Source organism: Mya arenaria, chromosome 9, assembly GCF_026914265.1.
Source record: "Mya arenaria isolate MELC-2E11 chromosome 9, ASM2691426v1".
Taxonomy (NCBI): domain Eukaryota; kingdom Metazoa; phylum Mollusca; class Bivalvia; order Myida; family Myidae; genus Mya; species Mya arenaria.
In genome coordinates, this window is record NC_069130.1 from 42,837,414 (window position 1) to 42,859,636 (window position 22,223).

The following is a 22,223-nucleotide window of genomic DNA, read 5'->3' on the forward strand; positions in this document are numbered from 1 at the left end:
TCTCTGGCTCTCACTGTCACGCTACATCTCTCACAGTGCTGTTATGGTCAAATATAAAATGATCCAAGATCCTTATTAAAAACTCATAAAACAAACATGTCTGCCACAATGACATGTTCTGGACAAAGGCTCTCATCAAACTGGTTTTCTAAAAATAGCGTTGTCCACTCAAAACTGGTTTTGGAGTAAGTGGTCAATTTACAAAAAGGGAGATAATTGGTCAAAGGTAAGTGATAGGTTGTAAACCACTAAAATCTCACTGGGCTACAGTAACTAGGAAATCCAAATCAACAAACCTTACGCCAAAAAAGGCACACTCCATTTAATTGAACAATTAATGGCTTTGACTGAAATTTACTTCTTATAAGAAACGTAAGATCAAGATTAAGACAAAAATACAGATATCACATACAGTATACACATTTAAAAACTGGGATGCTGGCGCTAATCTTGACCGTAGTCTAAAAAGATCTTAAGATGAAAATTTATAAAAAAAAAAAACTGAGAGGAAAAAATAGCACAAGTGTGCGTGTCTTAAAAAGATACTAAAACACATATCAGCTTGAATCAGATTCAAGATGACCTGATTAGCACCAGCCTCTCAGAAGTTGCAGCAAACATTTATGCAGTGAACATGCAAGCACATAAATATAATGCAAAGCAAAGGATATCTATGACAAAAGCACTGATTAGAAATAGATATGATTGATGTAATACAGGCTAAGTAAGCACTAAGCATAACTAAACTAAAAAGCATGGCAAAAAGCAAAGCTTGGCAAAAATCAAAGCGTGGCATAATGACAAAAACAGTCGGGGTAGAAACAAAAGAGGGGAAGGTTTAACTATGAAAAGCGCAACAAGAACACCTGCATCTCTGTCCGTTCCATGCGTTGACCAAAATCCGAAACTGACTCAGGTTTGTTTCGTCACGAAAGTGCTGAGGGAGTGAATTCCAGAGTTTGGGCGCTGTTGAACGGAAAGAGTTGAGGCCATACTTTGTGGTCCTTACCTGGGGTACCTCTGCGGTGTTACTATATCTAAAAGAATAAGAGTTATTTTTTTATTTTAACTAAATCTTGAAGATAACCTGGTGTTTGTTTGTTTATGATCTTAAAAGTTTCTAATGCAATAGTTCTTAGTCTTCTAATTTTTAATGATGGTAGATGTGACTTGATTAATAAAGAAGAATATTTTGATGTATGGTCATTGTAGTTAAACCGTAATGTTCTCTCTTGAATCTTTTCAATCTTATTAGTATTTACTTCTCCAGAGAAATGCCAGGTTAAGGGACAGAAATTGAAGTTTGACATAATAAAAGAGAGTATATGTTAAGTTTACCTAATTTGCAGAGATTTTTCCCAATGCGTTTTAGCACATTTAATTGCCTTGATGCTTTCTTACAGGTGTTTGAAACATGGGTATAAACTGGGAGACGGATTTATTTGTAATTGGTTCCAAGCGAAAGAACTTGTTTCAAGCTTTCTGTCTATATATGGTGTTGGGGTCGTGAAGAGCTAGAAATTTGGTTATATGTTTGAATGAAAAAGATGCGTGTGTTTTTAAGTAGTGAGTAACCTATATACTCTTTTGGGATAATTGTTATTTAGTTTAATTTAACCTGTCTAATATAAGCGTTTGTTCCGATTGGTCAGTGTTCGTCCGTTCTATTTTTAGCAATGACATGTGTATCCCTGCAACAGAAACAAATAGTCCGTTAATAACTGTCGATATTCCATCCTATGCCTTGTCTCTATATGAATAAGTTTATTTCCAACGTAATAACATACAATTTTTATAAAATACTCATATAATTTTGAGTGATCTGAATAACAATCTTTTAAAAGTGTTTTCAATTTTCCGATGGATTAATACACACACGTTCTTCATACGATTTCAAAATGGCGGAGGTTACGGAACAAAAGCCAGGGGCAACAATGGAAAGAGACTTCAGTACTATCATTTTGACTCTAGAAAATGTGTTAATTCCAGACGAAAAACTATCCCCGACCCCTTCTTTGTTAGATGGACTGGATTTAGACACCGAAACGGATCTCAGAATCCTAGGATGTGAACTTATTCAGACGGCCGGAATTTTGCTCAAACTTCCACAGGTTCCGCCATGTTTAATCAACAAAACCTCTTCTGATTTTCCTATTTGTCTTGTTATGTTCATGATATAATCGCCCTGGTTGATCTGTTGTTTTAAATATTTAAATCTAAATAAGGGCACAGATAGTGAAAACATGTGAATAGTCTGAAACAAAGAAAAACATTGGTAGTAAAGCTCAAAGCAATCTAGTCTAATCTAACGGACGCTCAAGAGTCTTAAACGATTTTTGTTTTGAAGTGGAATGTAATAAATGTCCAAATGTTAAAAAGTTCCCTTATCCCACATAATAGTGCGGCTTGAAGCAAAGTAGCTAAAATTTTGCCAATCAATGAACTGTACACCTCTGGCTGGCAAAACGGGGAATGCAGGGGATTATTCCTTACCTCCCTGGTGCATGATATTGTTAATACATTTTTTTTACTTATTTCAGGTTGCAATGGCTACTGGACAGGTCTTGTTTCAGAGGTTCTACTATTCCAAATCTTTCGTCAAACACAACATGGAGGTATGGTTTATTTAGGTTGAATTTTACAGTCTGACAGTGATATTGGAGGAAGAAAGCAATTAAGAATCCTAGTAAATTAACAGTTTTGTCAGTAAAAAAGCTAGAGTGGAATTTTTTTTATCGAACTGGTGGTTCAAACCAGCAAATTGCAAACACATTTATTTCCAGACTTACAGAGCCAAGAATTAGGCTTAAAACAGTTGTCTTATGTTCAAAAGAAACAAATCAATGTTTAGTTTTTGGAACATCCAAGATTTTTAAATATTTCTTATCGGAAAAAACAACAACAAGAAATTTGAACAAATCATAACATTGTAAATGTGATTTTTTCCAGGTGCTTGCTATGGCATGCATCAATTTAGCCTCGAAGATAGAAGAATGCCCAAGAAGAATAAGAGATGTAATCAACACATTCCACCACGTCAAACAAATAAGAAATAAAAAGTAAGCAGTATTTCGGATATCCTAATTACAATTCAACAAGCCAGAGCCCTTAAATTACTATTTTGATCTAAAAAAAATAGCTATTTGTAATTTGTTTAAAAGACTTGATGCATACATACCAGTAAAACTGATATTTGTACTTCATTCAGGAATATGTAATTTTTTCTTTGCTTCAGGAATATCCATCCCCTTGTTTTGGATCAAAACTACATCAATTTGAAGAACCAAGTGATCAAAGCTGAGAGAAGAGTCCTAAAGGAGCTTGGATTCTGTGTACATGTCAAACATCCTCACAAGGTGTGTAGCATTTCAATTGTTGTGTTAAATATTTGGTATCATGACTAAACCTTGTATACATATAAATGGCTTAATCAGTGTTTGCATTAATCTTCTGGGTTTGTTTTGGTTTCTAGGTCTGTGTATTGGCTGTGAAGCCTGTTATGACTTCAAAGTTGATAACCTCAGTTATGATTTTCAGTTGTTTTTAAGCGAACAGACAGCATTGGATGTAAATGATTCAAATAATGTTTTACTTTGGTTTTAGATCCAAACTCTTCTGTGTCAAGGAAGCAGCCAACACACTATTATTGAACAGTCTTAAAATTTTTAGGTAGGGAGGGCAGTACACCATAGATACAATGGAATATCTACTTCAAGTCCATTGCAATCAAATCAAGGTCAAGGTCACATGGGCTGGTGTTGGGCTTGTGCGACTGTTCACATATAATCACTGTACTCCTGTATTTCAGGTGATTGTGATGTTCTTACAAGTGCTGGATGCAAACCAGAACCAAAAACTGGTTCAGTGTGCATGGTAAGTTGATAGCTTCATATTTCTATAATTCAAATGTGGAGATGTTCTGTATAGGGCATGATGGATCTGTACTATGAATTGTTTGTTTTTCGGTCTGCAAAAAATATGGGTAGGACAAAATTCCTGGACATTTTTCATGACTTTGGATGTGTTCTGTACCTTCTGTGTCAAATTGATGTTTTGATTCATTGACCGGCTGTGCTGGCCTTTGTCATGACATTCGTGTTGAAAGTGTAGATATCCATCATGGGATATACAAATCCATATACAAATACATATTCGTGTTGAAAGTGTAGATATCCATCATGCTTAAATTCCATTTAAACAGTATGATTATGGATTTTACAAGAATTGTGCTTTTGTTTTTTTCTAAAAGCAAGATTGTTGTGAAATCTGAAATTGTTATGTAAATATGGTTTAAATTGCTCTTTTCGCTTTAGCTTTGATGTTTAGAATTGCAGAAACCCTTTATATAGTAAATGTAAAAAAGACTGCAGTCGATTGGCAATATTGTGTTTGCCTTATTGTATTGTTAGAAATAACTTCAAATAAGTGTAAAAAGTAAACATTATATGGAGAGCATCGTAAGTACACAGTCTAAATTATTGATACTTTAAAAGTTTAAATGTCTTTGTTTTCAAAGAAGCTTATGCTATTATATCATAATGTTCATGCATTTTATATTTGATAAGGACTGAACCATTTTCACATGACTTTCTTATGACATTTGTATGAGTTGTTTGTATGGTATTGTACTGAATCTGAATATATAATTGTGATCTTGCGATAGATTTTGTATAGATGTACGCATAACTTGTAATGATTGTGAACTTGTGTGAACATATGTAATTAACATTAACTCTTCCTTTTTGCCTACCCCAGACTAGGTGGGGGTAGCCAATGTGCACTCAAAGCAACCATCAATTCCACTGCTCTTGATCAGAGCCCTGCCTTTCACCGCCTGTCAGCCCGACGGCCTGTCGACGCTCTTGTAAGAAGTCGGAGTGTGTAGAGCAGGGATGTGTCTCGTTGACAACTCTTGCTCGGCCTAACTTGCCTGCCTTGAAGATGTTAGCAATATGTGGACTGAATTTGGGACAGTGGTTGGAAGGTAGATCTTCGTTAAGCCATGTGTGTGTACTACTAGTGACAGAAATGTGGAGAAAATCATGTGTGGAGATTATATCTTGTTTGGAATGGGAAAGAAACTTCAGTGAAGCCAATACTGGATGCAAAACCCATTCAATTTTGCATACTTGCTCAAGAGTTTCCAATTAACTTTGATATTGATAAACATAAGTTTCCATTCTATCATTTAACTGTCCAAATGATCATAAAGTCATTTTCCATGCACAGTTATAATGGAACTTGAGTTAAAAAGGTAGATACATATATCTAACAAGGGCTGTAATTAGCACACTTAATATCAAGTGCTTCTAATCTTTCAGTCCTTAGATTTCAGGCGAAGATTTCAAGAAATGTGGATGGAGGAAAGGAAAATGTTCAGACAGGGAAAAGTTCACTAATTGATGGGACAATATTTGTGAGGTGGACAACGTATGTTCGGACATGACCAGGCAGCGTGGGCTAGTTAATATCATTTGTTTCAGTGATTTGTTGTTATAATACCTACAAAATTTGTTTTAGTTCATAAACTGCAGTTGTGAAATTGAAGGTAAGAATGTATTCTTGATTTGTTCAGAGCTCCTGATAAGGTTTTAGATTGGAGAGTGGCAGTATGTTTTTTTAGAAGAGCATACAGTAATACACCCTGAATAATTTTTTTCCAAGGAGAATTCATCAATTTTCAGTAAATTTATATCAACTAAGCTTAAACCTTTCAATAGCTTTTGGTTGTCCGCAACTTATTTTCGCTCCATTTAATTGGTACAAGGAAGGCCAGACTGGTTTCGGTGATATGGTATATGCACTGTTTTTCCCTAACACCCGTTTAAAGAGAAATAAAAGCTGCATAGTCTATTTCTAAGCTCAGATACTTTATTCCAAATTTGCTATATTATTACCTTGCGCCTGATACACACTGGCAGAGGGTAGCTTAAGCCCTCTTGTTTAAATGTTTCCCCCAGGCTTTCGCAAAATCTAGATTTTAAATAGCAGGGCTGGATACAAAGCACTTGTGCAAGAATTCAGGCTTGTTCATCTGAAAGTCTTTTTTAATGGCGATAATTGATTTGAGTTGGTTTGTGAGAAAAATGTTTTGACTGAACCAAAAGCATTTTATTATGCCGAATATTTACATTCAATAGGTGTTTCATAAGATTCTATTGACTTGAATGAACTGGAACACCTTATCTCGAGCTTTGTTGCTGAATAATTTGATAATTGTTTTCATCTATATGGTCATGGAATGTCTTGTGAGATTGGTTCAAAAAACCTTACTGTTAAGAAATTTTTCTTTAATGAATAGCTTTTTGAACTTTTGAAAATATTGTGATGATTTCATTGCAATTACAGTAAATTACTCAACTTGCAGTTGCGAAGGCAAAATTGTCAGCTCAGTCATTAAAGGAAAATTTCATATGATCAACATTTACTACTTACAAATTTCTTTTACAGGTATAACCGAGGCATAGAGCTTGTGTACTAGAGGGGATAATTTGTGTTTTTTCAGGAACTACATGAATGACAGTTTCCGGACGGACGTGTTTGTGCGTTGGCATCCTGAGACCATAGCCTGTGCTTGTATTTGGCTGGCTGCAAGGCAACTCCAGGTAATCAACTCAGAAATTAAGTTAATGCATAAGTAGTATAGAATGATTTTTTAACCCAACACACATCAAACAAATATTTCAAAATCATAAAAGCTATTGACGGAACTCATATACTACTACTGCATATTTATTATAAGAACTTGTTTACCCTTCCTACCTTATAAAATCTGTTTTGCAGTGCTGTAAGTAATCCTAAAGACTACCTTTAATAAATGTAATGTTCCAGTTAATGTCTGAAATTATGTCTTGTGAACCTAATTTTTATGTTTGTTTGTGTCAAATTTTATTTTTGTTTGTGTACAGTACTATCATTACAGTGATCAAAAGAAATGTTAGCACAATCCTTGGCTTGAAAACAAATGTGGATTACTCTGTCTTGTTAAAGAATATCTTTGCCTTGATGACTGTCATGGATGATGATCACATTTTAACAATTCTCAACTACTTTCTATCAACAGGTGCCCCTGCCTAACAGTCCACCTTGGTTCGAATTGTTTGGTGTTGATGAAGATGAAATCAAAGAGATCTGTCTAACAATCCTCAGACTGTATGCCAGGAAAAAGGTAACTAGTATGGCTGACTGATTTGATGACGTAAAGGCATCAAATGTACCAGTAAGCTTATTGTTTATTCGGAATATCTCGGCCATTTTCCATCGAAAATATCCTTGAATGTATAGAGCCAAGGTGTCAGTAATCTTAACATTTAATTACACTGCAATAATAATATCAATAACAATTAATTTTGAGAAAGTCCTTTTAGTTTAAAAAAAAAAACTAGTAGGCATTTGTAACTGTAGCTCTTGTTCCCCATTAGAAACAACATGTTATGTTCAATACTTGTCTCACGTTTCAGCCCAACCCAGAAGCCCTGGAGAAGAGGGTGACAGCTGCCCGCAATCTACAACTAGAGGCAAAGAAGAAAGCTCGGGGTCTGTTCTCTGAGGCTGACACTCCAACTTCTTTCTCCAGAAATGGTATATAGTTTGCACAGATCAATGGATCTGCATATCAAAATGCAGAAGCTACTAAATTCTGAGTTTTCAGTAGCAACGTTTTTGGCATTTTCCTTGGAATTTTGATCCCACTTTTACTATTTACAAAATGCCGAAGTTAAATTTTTTGGAGGTTGGACACTTCTGTTACTCTGTAAGATGTCCAATCATGGTTTGACATTTTGATAACATGATACATCACCATTTTTAGCTCAACTATTCGAAGAATAAGGAGGGTTATCCTAGTTACCCGAGCGTCGGCGTTGGTGTCGGCGTAACCACTCATGTTAAAGTTTGCGTACCACCTCAAATATTTTCAAAGTCCAATGACATATGGCTTTGAAACTTTGCACGCTTGTTCACCATCATGCCCCCAACCTGTACACATGAGGGGAAAACTCGATCAAGCATTTTGACAAATTATGCCCCTTTTTCGACTTACAATTTATGTTAAAGGTTGCATACCACCTCAAATATTTTCAAGTTCACCATCATGCCCCAAACCTGTACACAGGAGGAGGTCACTATATCAAGCATTTTGACAGAATTATGACGCTTTTTCGACTAAAAATTTACGTTAAAGTTTGCGTACCACCTCAAATATTTTCAAAGTCCATTGACATCTGGCTTTGAAACTTTGCACACTTGTTCACCATCATGCCCCGAACTTGTACACAGGAGGGGTAACTCTATCAAGCCTTTTGACAGAATTATGCCCCTTTTTCGACTTAGAATTTACAATAAAGTTTGCGTACCACCTCAGATAATTTCAAAGTCCATCAACATAAGGCTTTGAAACTTTGCACACTTGTTCACCATCATGATCTCAACTAAAAAGCGGCAGAAAAGTCGAGCGCGCTGTCTCTGTGACAGCTCTTGTTTATCGGACTATTTATTCGGCATTTTGCAATTAGAGTATATGTGGCTTATCTCTATTATTTTAGCAATGTAAACATGCTGAAACAGGGAAAAAATGCAGCTTCAGCATTTTGAAGTGAGGCCATCAATATTTAATGGTACTAAGTCTTGTTCTGGAAAAATGTGATTATTCTATCTAAAAGAAATATAATATTCAGGACACATGAAACTGTCAATGAATTATAAGTTTTTCAAACAAATGATGTCTTATAAAGGGTTGTAAAGTAAGAAAACTGGTAAATCAGATGTCTTAAACATGGTTTAGATGAGTTTTATATGTTTGAAATTTAAAAAGTTCTTCGAAATCTAAACAGAAAGTCTTGGAAGCAGAGCTCCAATTAATAAGATTTTTCAATGCATTGGGAATTGACAACTCACTTTCTTTAAAATTTGGGTATGCAGTATTTTGCTTTGAGAAAGTGTTTTTTAGCTCTACTGGCCAAAGGCCAGAAGAGCTTATGCGACGGTAATGTGTACATTGTATTAGGGTCCGTGCCTCTGTAAACAATTGCTTGTGAACACGATACAGTCTTCAGTTTTGATTGTATCTCGATGAAACTTGTACAGTATCTAGATGTCCATTAAAGCTCGGTTCCTTTCGAAAACCAGCCAGATCCTCCCATGCATGCCTAGATTATGGCCCTTGATAGTATAAAAAAATTTGCTATTGTGTAAACTCTAGTTTTTAGCTCGTCTGTTTTTCGAAGAAAAAAAGTCGAGTTATTGTGATAGCCTTGGCGTCGTCGGCGTCGTCTGCGTCTGCGTCTGCGTCGTCGTCGTCGTCCAAAAACTTTAACCTTACCTCATAACTCAAAAACCGTTCAACATTTTCACATTAAACTTGCTACACGTGTTCCTATTAACACTATGCATGTTTATAGCAGGTCATATAATTTTGCCTTTAATTAATATTGAGTTATCCCCCCTTTTCGACTTGGAATTACAGACGAGCGTTGGCACCCACTCCGCGGTGCTCTTGTTTACCCTGTGATTTGAAAGCCAAATGGGTAAAAGACGAGACTTGCAAAATTGTATTTCTTATGTCATTAATTCTTAACTTTAAGTTTGTATTAATCCTGTAAGTGATATTTTCAGGGTCACCCAAGAATGTTAGCCCCAACCCCCACACCCTGATAGGAGAACTGAAGAAACGCATCAAGAAGGAGGAAGAGGAAAGAAAGTAAGAATCAACTATTTATATTTTTTATCTGGGGAGCTGTTTTATTAAGTATACTAGGAATGACTTCGTGTCTTACAGATTTTTTCATTGTGAAATACTATTGATGAAAATTATTTGTAAAGCTACAATTTGCTTCCATGATTCTTGATGAAATGACCTCATGGATTGTTGGAATTTATTCTTGGAACTTTAATCAAAATATATATACAGTGTTGTTTTTTCGACTGAAAATTGGGGCGAAATACATGATCTATAAGGACCCTATACTATTTTGCTTGATGTATCCTATGGTTGATTAACAATGTTGCCTTTTTCACAATTTTATGGGCCCTGATCTCGTTCACAAAAAGGTTGAAAAAAAGCCACTGACATATATAGGCTACAATTTAGTTTATTTTCATGGCTTTCCGATACGTCTATATACCAAAATGTTTTGTTGGACATAATAACTTGCCAAAATCTATTGTTATAGGAACTTATGTTACATTGATGTGTTTTTTTCGTTTCAAGTGAGAAGTCAAAGAAGCGAAGAACGAGAAGTAGATCAAGGTTGGTCACTCTTATTATTCTGTTGCTTAGTAGAATTTGTTTGTGTGTATTTACTTGCATCTGTGATTAAGAATGAAAACTGGAAATTGCAAATCTTAATTTGATAGTACAATCTTTACTAAAACAGGCAATGATGGTATACCTGGTAATATAATATGATGTAATTACAATGCAGGGTTCTTGGTGACCGTCCCAAATAGTGAAGTAACCGAGCAGCTACTACTTAAACACCTTAAAATTCTTTTATTAACTTTGAACTGGCCCAATCGCCATTTGAACTGTCCATTTAGGCCGGCAGCCTGCTCTTATTGAGAACACTGCAATTTTTAACAATTATTTACATATTTTCCGTCAAAAAAAAAATAATGTATGAAAATTTAGAATTCACAGATATGAAAAATTGTTTGCATATAGATTTAAGTTCAGCATGACTTGAAAATCATGAATGTCTAGGTAGGGTCATTATATCAAGAAAACCTTTACATTTTGAAAAATTGTCCAGTAATTTTTGATTCAATTGCTACATGTCCCAACTTCTTGTTTCCACAGGTCATCTCATTCCAGTAGAAGCTACAGCCCTGCACCAAAAAAGCGGAAACACAGATCTCCTGAGGGCGGATCTCGCAAGGTCAAGAAGGAGAAATACTCTCCAGAGAGGCGCTCCAAAGACTCGCACAAATCGAGGAAACGTCGACACAGATCGCGAAGCCGAAGCTACTCTTATTCCCCAGCGGAGGATTACAAATCAGGACACAAGAAACGTGCAAAAGACAGAAGCTATGATTACAAGGATAGAGATTATAAGGAAAATAAAGACAGATATTACTCTCCAGACAGGCACACTCGGAAACATCACCGGAACGGACACTCGAGTCCATCGCGGCTTGATAAATATGAGAAGTATCGAAGATGATGTTGGTTTTCATGTTTAGTTGCTGGTGCCTTAAAACTTTTTAAGTGTCATTTTAATCATGGCTAAATGAAGTGTCTGTATTTATGTGTTCAGGAAATGATTTCAAGCATATAATGAATTGCGGGTATTTCTAATTTACTTCCAAGTTGTATTTTAATGTCAGTTTGTAGGGATGTGATATCTCATGGCTGCATGGCTAAAAATACTAAACTGATTTAAGAAATTTGACTGGTTGCCCAAGGGTGTTACTTTAACATATGTTTGTATTGGCACTCTAGTTTGCTTCAAATTAAGTTAGGAGAGACCACAAAAGCGCATCTGAGAAGCCAGTTTTGCTCAAGTTCTGTGACGGTGCTCCATTTGGGACCTGAAGCTCCGCCCAACCCAATCGCCAAAATGGTTTTAGCAGTTAATCTGCCAGGTCAATCACATCCCTGTTTATTTGTGTTGGAAAAAAAATGGGAAGAGCAATTTGTCAATTTTACTTGTGTATACATCGATCATGATTTTCATCTACAAGTCATTTTTATAATGTAATTATGGAGAGAAAAATTAATTAGAATAAAAAAGGTGGATAATAGTGTTGAAATAAAAAGATAATTGGAAATGTCATCGTAGACAAACTATTTCTCTTTCACTTGTTGAAATTATTGTATGATGAATGTGTACATAGTGAAGGTCTGTGATACAGAAATTGATGTGTATGACTTTAATAAAGTTTCTGTGTTTAAGTGCTGCACATGGATGTTGTGTTAACTGAATGTCTGGGTATCTTGGAAGATGCATATTCTGAATGTTGATTCAAAAGCTTTATTGTATAGTTTGTTTTATTTGTAAGTATAACACCTAGATGGTTAAATATTTAAATCATGTGTATATGAAATGTACAAATATTTTGCTATTTGAAAAAGTATGAAATAAAAAAAATACTTTGTATATAGTGATATAAAAAAATAAAATAAAAACATGCCAAGTTCACAAAAGTCTGTATTGTATGTAAAATTGATATCGGTATATTAATTGGAAAATGGCAAAGAAAATAAACCATTTTGCAATAACCTTGCACACTGTTCAAATACACCTGAATAAAACAGTGTATTATCATTAATGTGAATTTGGAAGGAATCGAAGAATATGAAATAAGTTTTGGTGGGGGAATTGAGGGAAATCGATGATAATGGATAAATACAAAGAAAACGAAAATGTGTTTACTAAAATACAGTGTCTTAATTTCTTCAAATAGTCAAAATGTCCTCGGTCTATATCAAGTTTATTTTTGTGTCACCTGAAAAGGTGGCATATAGGGGTTACTTTTGTCAGTGGCTGTGGCGGCGGCCACTAACTGTTTTCACTTGTCCGGGGCATATCCCTTAAACTATTAGTGGTATCACCTTGAAATTTCATATGTATATAGATCTCATATAGGGAAAGTGCAGAGCATAAGAACTGTTACTCTTGCTTCCATATTTTCGGAGTAATTTTCGCTTTTTTTTTCCAAGCTTGAAGTTTTGTCCGGGGCATGTCTTGTAGAATATAAGAGTTATCAACTTGAAACTTCATATGTAGATGGATCTCATGGAGGGCAAGTGCAGTGCATAATAACAGTAACTCTTGCTTTCTTAGTTTTAGAGTTATTGCACTTAGTTAATTTTCATGCTTAAAGTTTTGTCCGGGGCATATTTTGAAGAATATAAGAGGTATCAACTTGAAACTTCATAGCTAGATAGATCTCATTGAGGGCATGTGCAGTGCACAACAACCGTAACTCTTAAAGGGCTATGTTTAGAGTTATTGCCCTTTGTTAATTTTCAAGCTTAAATTTTGTCAGGGGCATATCTTAAAGAATATAAGAGGTATCAACTTGAACATTCATATGTAGATAGATTTCATTCAGGGCAAGTAAAGTGCACAAAAACCGTAAATCTTGCTTCCATTTAGAGTAATTGCCCTTTGTTGGCATCCGCTTCCCGTTTTCACTTGTCCGACGCATATCTGGTAAACTATTAGTGGTATCAACTTGAAATTTCATATGTAGAAAGATCTCATTGAGGGCAAGTGCACAAGAACTGTTACTCTTGCTTCCATATTTTTAGAGTAATTGCCCTTTGTTAATTTTCATGCTTCAAGTTTTGTCCGGGGCATATCTTGAAGAATATAAGAGTTATCAACTTGAAACTTCATATGTAGATAGATCTCATGGAGGGCAAGTGCAGTGCATAATAACAGTAACTCTTGCTTTCTAAGTTTTAGAGTTATTGCACTTTGTTAATTTTCATGCTTAAAGTTTTGTCTGGGGCATATCTTGAAGAATATAAGAGGTATCAACTTGAAACTTCATAGCTAGATCTCATTGAGGGCAAGTGCAGTGCACAAGAACCGTAACTCTTGCTTCATATTTTTAGAGTTATTGCCCATTGTAAATGTTCGTGTTAATTTTTTTCTGGCTTAAGCTGTTACCTTCAGTTCAAATGCCACCTACACTTGAAAGTTAAATGGGAACATCAATGTCTATATTGTATAAAATGCCAATCTTACAGCTATAATGTCGACAGTAAATAATTCATCAGGCGACACATCCGACTCGAGGAGTTCTAGTTTTTTCTAACCTGCGCGATAAAGTATTCTTCATATATCCTAGTACATAAAGGTTTATCAGTTACTGTTATGAAACTAGCTAATTGTATGATACTATAAGTATCTATCATGTGTTTCCGGTACGGATAGAAAATTCCGACCCGAGGGCACGTGCGTAAGCCGGTAACTAGGCTTGCCGAGTTACCGGCCACGCAGCGTGCCCGAGGGTCGGATTTTTCGATCCGGACCGGAACACATGATTTATATTGTTCTTGCATATCTCAATTTATCAATTTGTGGAAAAAAATGACGTAGAAAAGGAACTTCTGTACAATTACACCAAAAAGCGCGTTCGACGTTTACTGACGTCATATAGCGCAGTAATTTTAAATAACTAAAAATAGCGTCTTTGTACGATTATTTATTTTCAAATTTTATTAAAAGTCTTGCTTACATATATATTTGATTGCGCTTTATTGAAATGGCATAATATATTTTTCATAAATCATATAATAAAAAAGTGGCGCGTTGTTGCACGTGACTCATCTTACATGGGGTATGTAAGATGGGTTTTTCCAGCACTGGTCACATGACCGGAAACACGTCCGGTATGCAAGAAAATCATCGATATACATGACCTATTCTTAGATGAAGACAGGCACTTGTCGATTACTGTTTCGGGCCACTCAATATATTTTTTTGTTTGATTTTTATTGCCTGTAAACAGAATTGTATAAAAGTAATATAACGCCTTCAGCCTTCTTTCAGCGCTTTCATTTTAACAGCAATGGGATTTGCAGCTCGAAATCCAGTACCTGAGCATAGCAGTGGCACAGGCATATGTTATAGGGCTCATGTTGTCTGCTGTTATTGACCACTCGTACCAAGCGTCCATGTACAGGGATGGGCGGTATCTAGTCGTTGCACGATAATGTATCCGGGCATCGCTCTGTACCGGTTACAGAATATTTACATCACACTCGCTAGATTTGCACCATCTACCCTAGAGCCGAGGGTCATATTTATAAAAGTCCTGAAGTCATATCTCAACATGATTCGATTTTGAAGTCATATTTAATTACACGAAAAGGACACGTGTTTTAACATAAAATATATGTATATTCAATAAAATCAATGTAAACAGAGTATTTCTGATCAAATTAGAAATTGACTTAAAGTAGAAAAAGAATTAAGATATTTTATGAAAACCGTCCGGCTCGCTTCAATAAAGGTCTTATGCCATGGGATAGTAAATTTCCAGGCGTAGCCTCGTCAGTGTGTGTATACCACGTGATATATTACGTCATGCTACGTCGGAAGGCAATGTTTTGCTTAAAATAAAGACTTAAATCAAAGATAACTTTTCGCTTACTGCACCATTTTAAATGAAACAAAGGCCAATCTATGCCGCTTAAAGAGCCCCACCTTTGTTTTATAACCGGAGTTTGATAAGGTGATTAGATTCATCAAACACTTCGACAAACCTGTTTCCAAAACAATGTTTTGACAGTGCTCCGTCAGACGGCCGTATTGTGAAAAGGTCTGTCGAAGTGTTATAAGAAACTAAACTCTCAATCAAAATTTGGTAAAAGACCGAAGGCGGGGCTCCGTAAGCAGCATAGACTGCGCTATGTTGCATTTGAAATGGTAACGATAATGAAAAGTTATCATTGTTTTAAGTCTTCAATCGAAGCTAAATATTGCCTTCCGACGTAGCATTTATGACGTCATTTATTACGTGGTATACACACACTGCTCGTGTTTGGAGATAACTGCGTTTCAATAAAAAAATATCGTAGGTATATAAATGGCAAAGATTCTGCTCGTTACTTGACAGTTGTCACTGAGCACTCTTAAGGTTTCTGACTAAGATGTTTTATTGAAATGGGTACCTAATCTATTAATTTGTGGCCTGGGGTTAAACCCCCATACCAACTCGTGTCATCGCCGCCTTGTGAGACGCTTAAGACCGTCGGAAGTGCCATATACCATATAAATACTACCAACAATGGTTCAGACTGGATTTCATTGCTCAAAAACTATGCGGATGCCAAGGTGGAATGCGGAGATTTAAAATCACATCTCTGCCAAGACATCCTTATTTGGTCACCCGGCAATACTAAGAAAACGCTCCTCGTGGCAATTCTACATTGTTTTCATTAACAAAAGCTAAAATGAAAAATATCAAAAGCGATGACCTCGGACGATTGGGCGGCACCGGCGATTTACATCGATTTATAAAAAAATAATACCAAAGTTGAATATTTCATTCAAGTATTGAAAACATAATAAGTAATGTCGTCGGATGATTGGGCGGCATCAAGAATATTGAACTGTTCATTTAATACCAAGTGCAATGATTTATAAAAATATTAATAACCTTAAAAGTGATGACGTCGGACGATTGTGTGTCACCAGTTATTTAAAGCTATTTAAAAACATTTCATACCAAAGTTGAATGTTTCATTTAAGTATTGACACGTTATAAGTGATGACGTCGGACGGTTGGACGTCACTAGTATTATCTAGCTGTTTATAAAATATTTAATACCAAAGTTGAATCAATGTTTCTTTAACATATTTAACAAATCAAAAGTGATGACGTCGGACGATTATGCGCCACCTTTTAATTATGGCTGTTTAGAAAATATTTAATACCAAAGTTCGATGTTTCTTAGATATATTTAACACATCAAAGGTGATGACGTCGAACGATTGGGCGTCACCAGTTATTTACAGTTGTTAATAAAATAGTTAAGACCGATGTTTCTTAAGTATGATTACCACATCAAAAGTGATGACGTCGGAAGAATGGGCGTCACTAGTTATTTTCAACAGTTTATATATTATTTAATAACAAAGTTGAATGTTTCAATAAGGTATTGAAACCATTAGAAATGATGACGTCGGACGATTGGGCGTTACCAGTGATTTCTAGTTGTTTATGAAATGTTTAATGCCAAAGTTCAATATTTCATAAACAGGCGCTAATCATAAGTTAACACATGTGAATTCTACTGTGTTTATTAAAAACATTGAAAATTATAACGTCCGATGATTGGGCGTCACCAAGAATATCAAGTTGTTATTGAAATAGCAAATACCAAAGTTCAAAGTGTTAACCGAACATTCAATGAAGGTAAAATGAATAATATTTATAAATGCTACACTTCACAGGAAATTCTTATTTAATGAATTATTTCAGCAGCCTAGGGGAGTGTAGTCTTATAAATGAAAAACTCTTGCATCAGAGGAATGCCCGCTAGGTATAGGAAAGTAATCTTAAATTCCTAGCCTGTATACTTGAAATGCACTTGGCAGTAATCTTTAAATATACCTTATAAAATAAGGCTTATTTGGTATAAAGCAACACGTACGTGGTCTAGAGGACACTGGTATAGGTCGATGTGAATCTTGGGGTAACACTGAACACGTGGTCTAGATGGCACAGGTATAGTTCGATGTGAATCTAAGGTGGAACACTGAACACGTGGTCTAGAGGACACTGGTATAGGTCGATGTGAATCTTGGGGTAACACTGAACACGTGGTCTAGATGGCACTGGTATAGGTCGATGTGAATCTTGGGGTAACACTGAACACGTGGTCTAGATGACACTGGTATAGGTCGATGTGAATCTTAGGGTAACACTGGACACGTGGTCTAGATGACACTGGTATAGGTCGATGTGAATCTTGGGGTAACACTGAACACGTGGTCTAGAGGACACTGGTATAGGTCGATGTGAATCTTGGGGTAACACTGAACACGTGGTCTAGATGGCACTGGTATAGGTCGATGTGAATCTTGGGGTAACACTGAACACGTGGTCTAGATGACACTGGTATAGGTCGATGTGAATCTTGGGGTAACACTGGACACGTGGTCTAGATGGAACTGGTATAGGTCGATGTGAATCTTGGGTGAACACTGAACACGTGGTCTAGATGACACTGGTATAGGTCGATGTGATTCTTGGGGGAACACTAAACACGTGGTCTAGATGGCACTGGTATAGGTCGATGTGAATCTAAGGTGGAACACTGAACACGTGGTCACTGGTTTAGGTCGATGTGAATCTTGGGGGAACACTGAACACGTGGTCTAGATGGAACTGGTATAGGTCGATGTGAATCTTGGGGTAACACTGGACACGTGGTCTAGATGACACTGGTATAGGTCGATGTGATTCTTGGGGGAACACTAAACACGTGGTCTAGATGGCACTGGTATAGGTCGATATGAATCTGAGGTGGAACACTGAACACGTGGTCTAGATGGCACTGGTATAGATCGATGTGTATCTAAGGTGAAACACTTAACACGTGGTCTAGATGGCACTGGTATAGGTCGATGTGAATCTAAGGTGGAACACTGAACACGTGGTCTAGATGGAACTGGTATAGGTCGATGTGAATCTAAGGTGAAACAATGAACACGTGGTCTAGATGGCACTGGTATAGGTCGATGTGAATCTAAGGTGGAACACTGAACACGTGGTCTAGATGGAACTGGTATAGGTCGATGTGAATCTTGGGGTAAACACGTGGTCTAGATGACACTGGTATAGTTCGATGTGATTCTTTGAGGAACACTGAACACTTGGTCTAGATGGAACTGATATAGGTCGATGTGAATCTTGGGGTAACACTGGACACGTGGTCTAGATGGCACTGGTATAGGTCGATGTGAATCTTGGGTGAACACTGTACACGTGGTCTAGAGGACACTGGTATAGGTCGATGTGAATCATGGGGTAACACTGGACACGTGGTCTAGATGGAACTGGTATAGGTCGATGTGAATCTTGGGTGAACATTGAACACGTGGTCTAGAGGACACTGGTATAGGTCGATGTGAATCTTAGGGTAACACTGAACACGTGGTCTAGATGACACTGGTATAGGTCGATGTGAATCTTAGGGTAACACTGAACACGTGGTCTAGATGGAACTGGTATAGGTCGATGTGAATCTTAGGGTAACACTGAACACGTGGTCTAGATGAAACTGGTATAGGTCGATGTGAATCTAAGGTGGAACACTGAACACGTGGTCTAGATGGCACTGGTATAGGTCGATGTGAATCTAAGGTGGAACACTTAACACGTGGTCTAGATGACACTGGTATAGGTCGATGTGAATCTAATGTGGAACACTGAACACGTGGTCTAGAGGACACTGGTATAGGTCGATGTTAATCTTATGGTAACATTGAACACGTGATCTAGATGGCACTGGTATAGGTCGATGTGAATCTAAGGTGGAACACTGAACACGTGGTCTAGATTTCACTGGTATAGATCGATGTGCATTTTGTGGGAACAATGAGCACGTGATCTAGATGGCACTGGTATAGGTCGATGTGAATCTAAGGTGAAACAATGAACACGTGGTCTAGATGGCACTGGTATAGGTCGATGTGAATCTAAGGTGGAACACTGAACACGTGGTCCAGATGGAACTGGTATAGGTCGATTTGAATCTTGGGGAATCACTGAACACGTGGTCTAGATGACACTGGTATAGTTCGATGTGATTCTTTGAGGAACACTGAACACTTGGTCTAGATGGAACTGATATAGGTCGATGTGAATCTTGGGGTAACACTGGACACGTGGTCTAGATGGCACTGGTATAGGTCGATGTGAATCTTGGGTGAACACTGTACACGTGGTCTAGAGGACACTGGTATAGGTCGATGTGAATCATGGGGTAACACTGGACACGTGTTCTAGATGGAACTGGTATAGGTCGATGTGAATCTTGGGTGAACACTGTACACGTGGTCTAGAGGACACTGGTATAGGTCGATGTGAATCTTAGGGTAACACTGAACACGTGGTCTAGATGGAACTGGTATAGGTCGATGTGAATCTTAGGTGGAACACTGAACACGTGGTCTAGATGGCACTGGTATAGGTCGATGTGAATCTAAGGTGGAACACTGAACACGTGGTCTAGATGACACTGGTATAGGTCGATGTGAATCTAAGGTGGAACACTGAACACGTGGTCTAGAGGACACTGGTATAGGTCGATGTTAATCTTATGGTAACATTGAACACGTGATCTAGATGGCACTGGTATAGGTCGATGTGAATCTAAGGTGGAACACTGAACACGTGGTCTAGATTTCACTGGTATAGATCGATGTGAATTTTGTGGGAACAATGAGCACGTGATCTAGATGGAACTGGTATAGGTCGATGTGAATCTAAGGTAGAACACTGAACACGTGGTCTAGATGACACTGGTATAGGTCGATGTGAATCTAAGGTGGAACACTGAACACGTGTTCTAGATGGAACTGGTATAGGTCGATGTGAATCTTGGGGGATCACTGCACACGTGGTCTAGATGACACTGGTATAGTTCGATGTGATTCTTGGAGGAACACTTAACACATGGTCTAGATGGAACTGGTGTAGGTCGATGTGAATCTAAGGTGGAACACTGAACACGTGGTCTAGATAGAACTTGTATAGGTCGATGTGAATCTAAGGTGGAACACTGAACACGTGGTCTAGATGGCACTGGTATAGGTCGATGTGAATCTTAGGTGGAACACTGAACACGTGGTCTAGATGGCACTGGTATAGGTCGATGTGAATCTAAGGTGGAACACTGAACACGTGGTCTAGATGGCACTGGTATAGGTCGATGTGAATCTAAGGTGGAACACTTAACACGTGGTCTAGATGACACTGGTATAGGTCGATGTGAATCTAAGGTGGAACACTGAACACGTGGTCTAGATGACACTGGTATAGGTCGATGTGAACCTAAGGTGGAACACTGAACACGTGGTCTAGATGGAACTGGTATAGGTCGATGTGAATTTAAGATGAAACACTGAACACGTGGTCTAGATGGCACAGGTATCTATAGGTCGATGTGAATCTTGTGGGAACACTGAACACGTGGTCTAGATGGCACTGGTATAGGTCGATGTGAATCTAAGGTGGAACACTGAACACGTGGTCTAGATGGCACAGGTATAGGTCGATGTGAATCTTGTGGGGACACTGAACACGTGGTGTAGATGGAACTGGTATATGTCGATGTGAATTTATGGGAACACTGAACACGTGGTCTAGATGGAACTGGTATAGGTCGATGTGAATCTAAGGTGGAACACTGAACACGTGGTCTAGATGGAACTGGTATAGGTCGATGTGAATCTTGGGGTAACACTGAACACGTGGTCTAGATGGAACTGGTATAGGTCGATGTGAATCTTGGGGTAACACTGAACACGTGGTCTAGATGACACTGGTATAGGTCGATGTGAATCTTGGGGTAACACTGAACACGTGGTCTAGATGGCACTGGTATAGGTCGATGTGAATCTTGGGGTAACACTGAACACGTGGTCTAGATGGAACTGGTATAGGTCGATGTGAATCTTGTGGGAACACTGAACACGTGGTCTAGATGGAACTGGTATAGGTCGATGTGAATTTAAGATGAAACACTGAACACGTGGTCTAGATGGCACAGGTATCTATAGGTCGATGTGAATCTTGTGGGAACACTGAACACGTGGTCTAGATGGCACTGGTATAGGTCGATGTGAATCTTGTGGGGACACTGAACACGTGGTGTAGATGGAACTGGTATAGGTCGATGTGAATTTTTGGGAACACTAAACACGTGGTCTAGATGGCACTGGTTTAGGTCGATGTGAATCTAAGATGAAACACTGAACACGTGGTCTAGATGGAACTGGTATGGGTTGATGTGAATTTAAGATGCAACACTGAACACGTGGTCTAGATGGCACAGGTATCTATAGGTCGATGTGAATCTTGTGGGAACACTGAACAATTGGTCTAGATGGAACTGGTATAGGTCGATGTGAATTTAAGATGAAACACTGAACACGTGGTCTAGATGGCACAGGTATCTATAGGTCGATGTGAATCTTGTGGGAACACTGAACACGTGGTCTAGATGGCACTGGTATAGGTCGATGTGAATCTTGGGGGAATACTGAACACGTGGTCTAGATGGCACTGGTATAGGTCGATGTGATTCTTGGGAGAACACTAAACAAATGGTCTAGATGGCACTGGTATAGGTCGATATGAATCTAAGGTGGAACACTGAACACGTGGTCTAGATGGCACTGGTTTAGGTCGATGTGAATCTAAGGTGGAACACTGAACACGTGGTCTAGATGTAACTGGTATAGGTCGATGTGAATCTTGGGGAATCACTGAACACGTGGTCTAGATCACACTGGTATAGTTCGATGTGATTCTTGGAGGAGCACTGAACACTTGGTCTAGATGGAACTGATAAAGGTCGATGTGAATCTTTGGGTAACACTGGACACGTGGTCTAGATGACACTGGTATAGGTCGATGTGATTCTTGGGGGAACACTAAACACGTGGTCTAGATGGCACTGGTATAGGTCGATATGAATCTAAGGTGGAACACTGAACACGTGGTCTAGATGACACTGGTATAGTTCGATGTGAATC

At 37.8% G+C, this 22,223-nt stretch overlaps 1 protein-coding gene across 1 annotated transcript; it reads left to right on the forward strand.

Annotated features, from left to right (window-relative positions):
• The first annotated feature begins 1,883 nt into the window (after nt 1-1,883).
• Nucleotides 1,884-12,142, forward strand: LOC128246815 (cyclin-L1-like). The gene is made up of 11 exons (XM_052965270.1): nt 1,884-2,111; nt 2,541-2,615; nt 2,950-3,059; nt 3,236-3,356; nt 3,809-3,873; nt 6,506-6,605; nt 7,064-7,168; nt 7,461-7,581; nt 9,613-9,697; nt 10,208-10,246; nt 10,796-12,142. The coding sequence occupies exons 1-11, from the start codon at nt 1,899-1,901 to the stop codon at nt 11,157-11,159; spliced, it is 1,398 nt and encodes a 465-aa protein (XP_052821230.1). The 5' UTR covers nt 1,884-1,898; the 3' UTR covers nt 11,160-12,142.
• Nucleotides 12,143-22,223: the final 10,081 nt, after the last annotated feature.

What these genes read in the sequence shown, in the direction of transcription:
- LOC128246815 (XM_052965270.1), top strand. Translation starts at nt 1,899, where the DNA reads ATGGCGGAGGTTACGGAACAAAAGCCAGGGGCAACAATGGAAAGAGAC. An exon ending in ATGTCAAACATCCTCACAAG is followed by an intron (nt 3,357 to 3,808) that starts GTGTGTAGCATT and finishes CCTGTATTTCAG; the next exon opens with GTGATTGTGATGTTCTTACA. An exon ending in AAACTGGTTCAGTGTGCATG is followed by an intron (nt 3,874 to 6,505) that starts GTAAGTTGATAG and finishes GTGTTTTTTCAG; the next exon opens with GAACTACATGAATGACAGTT.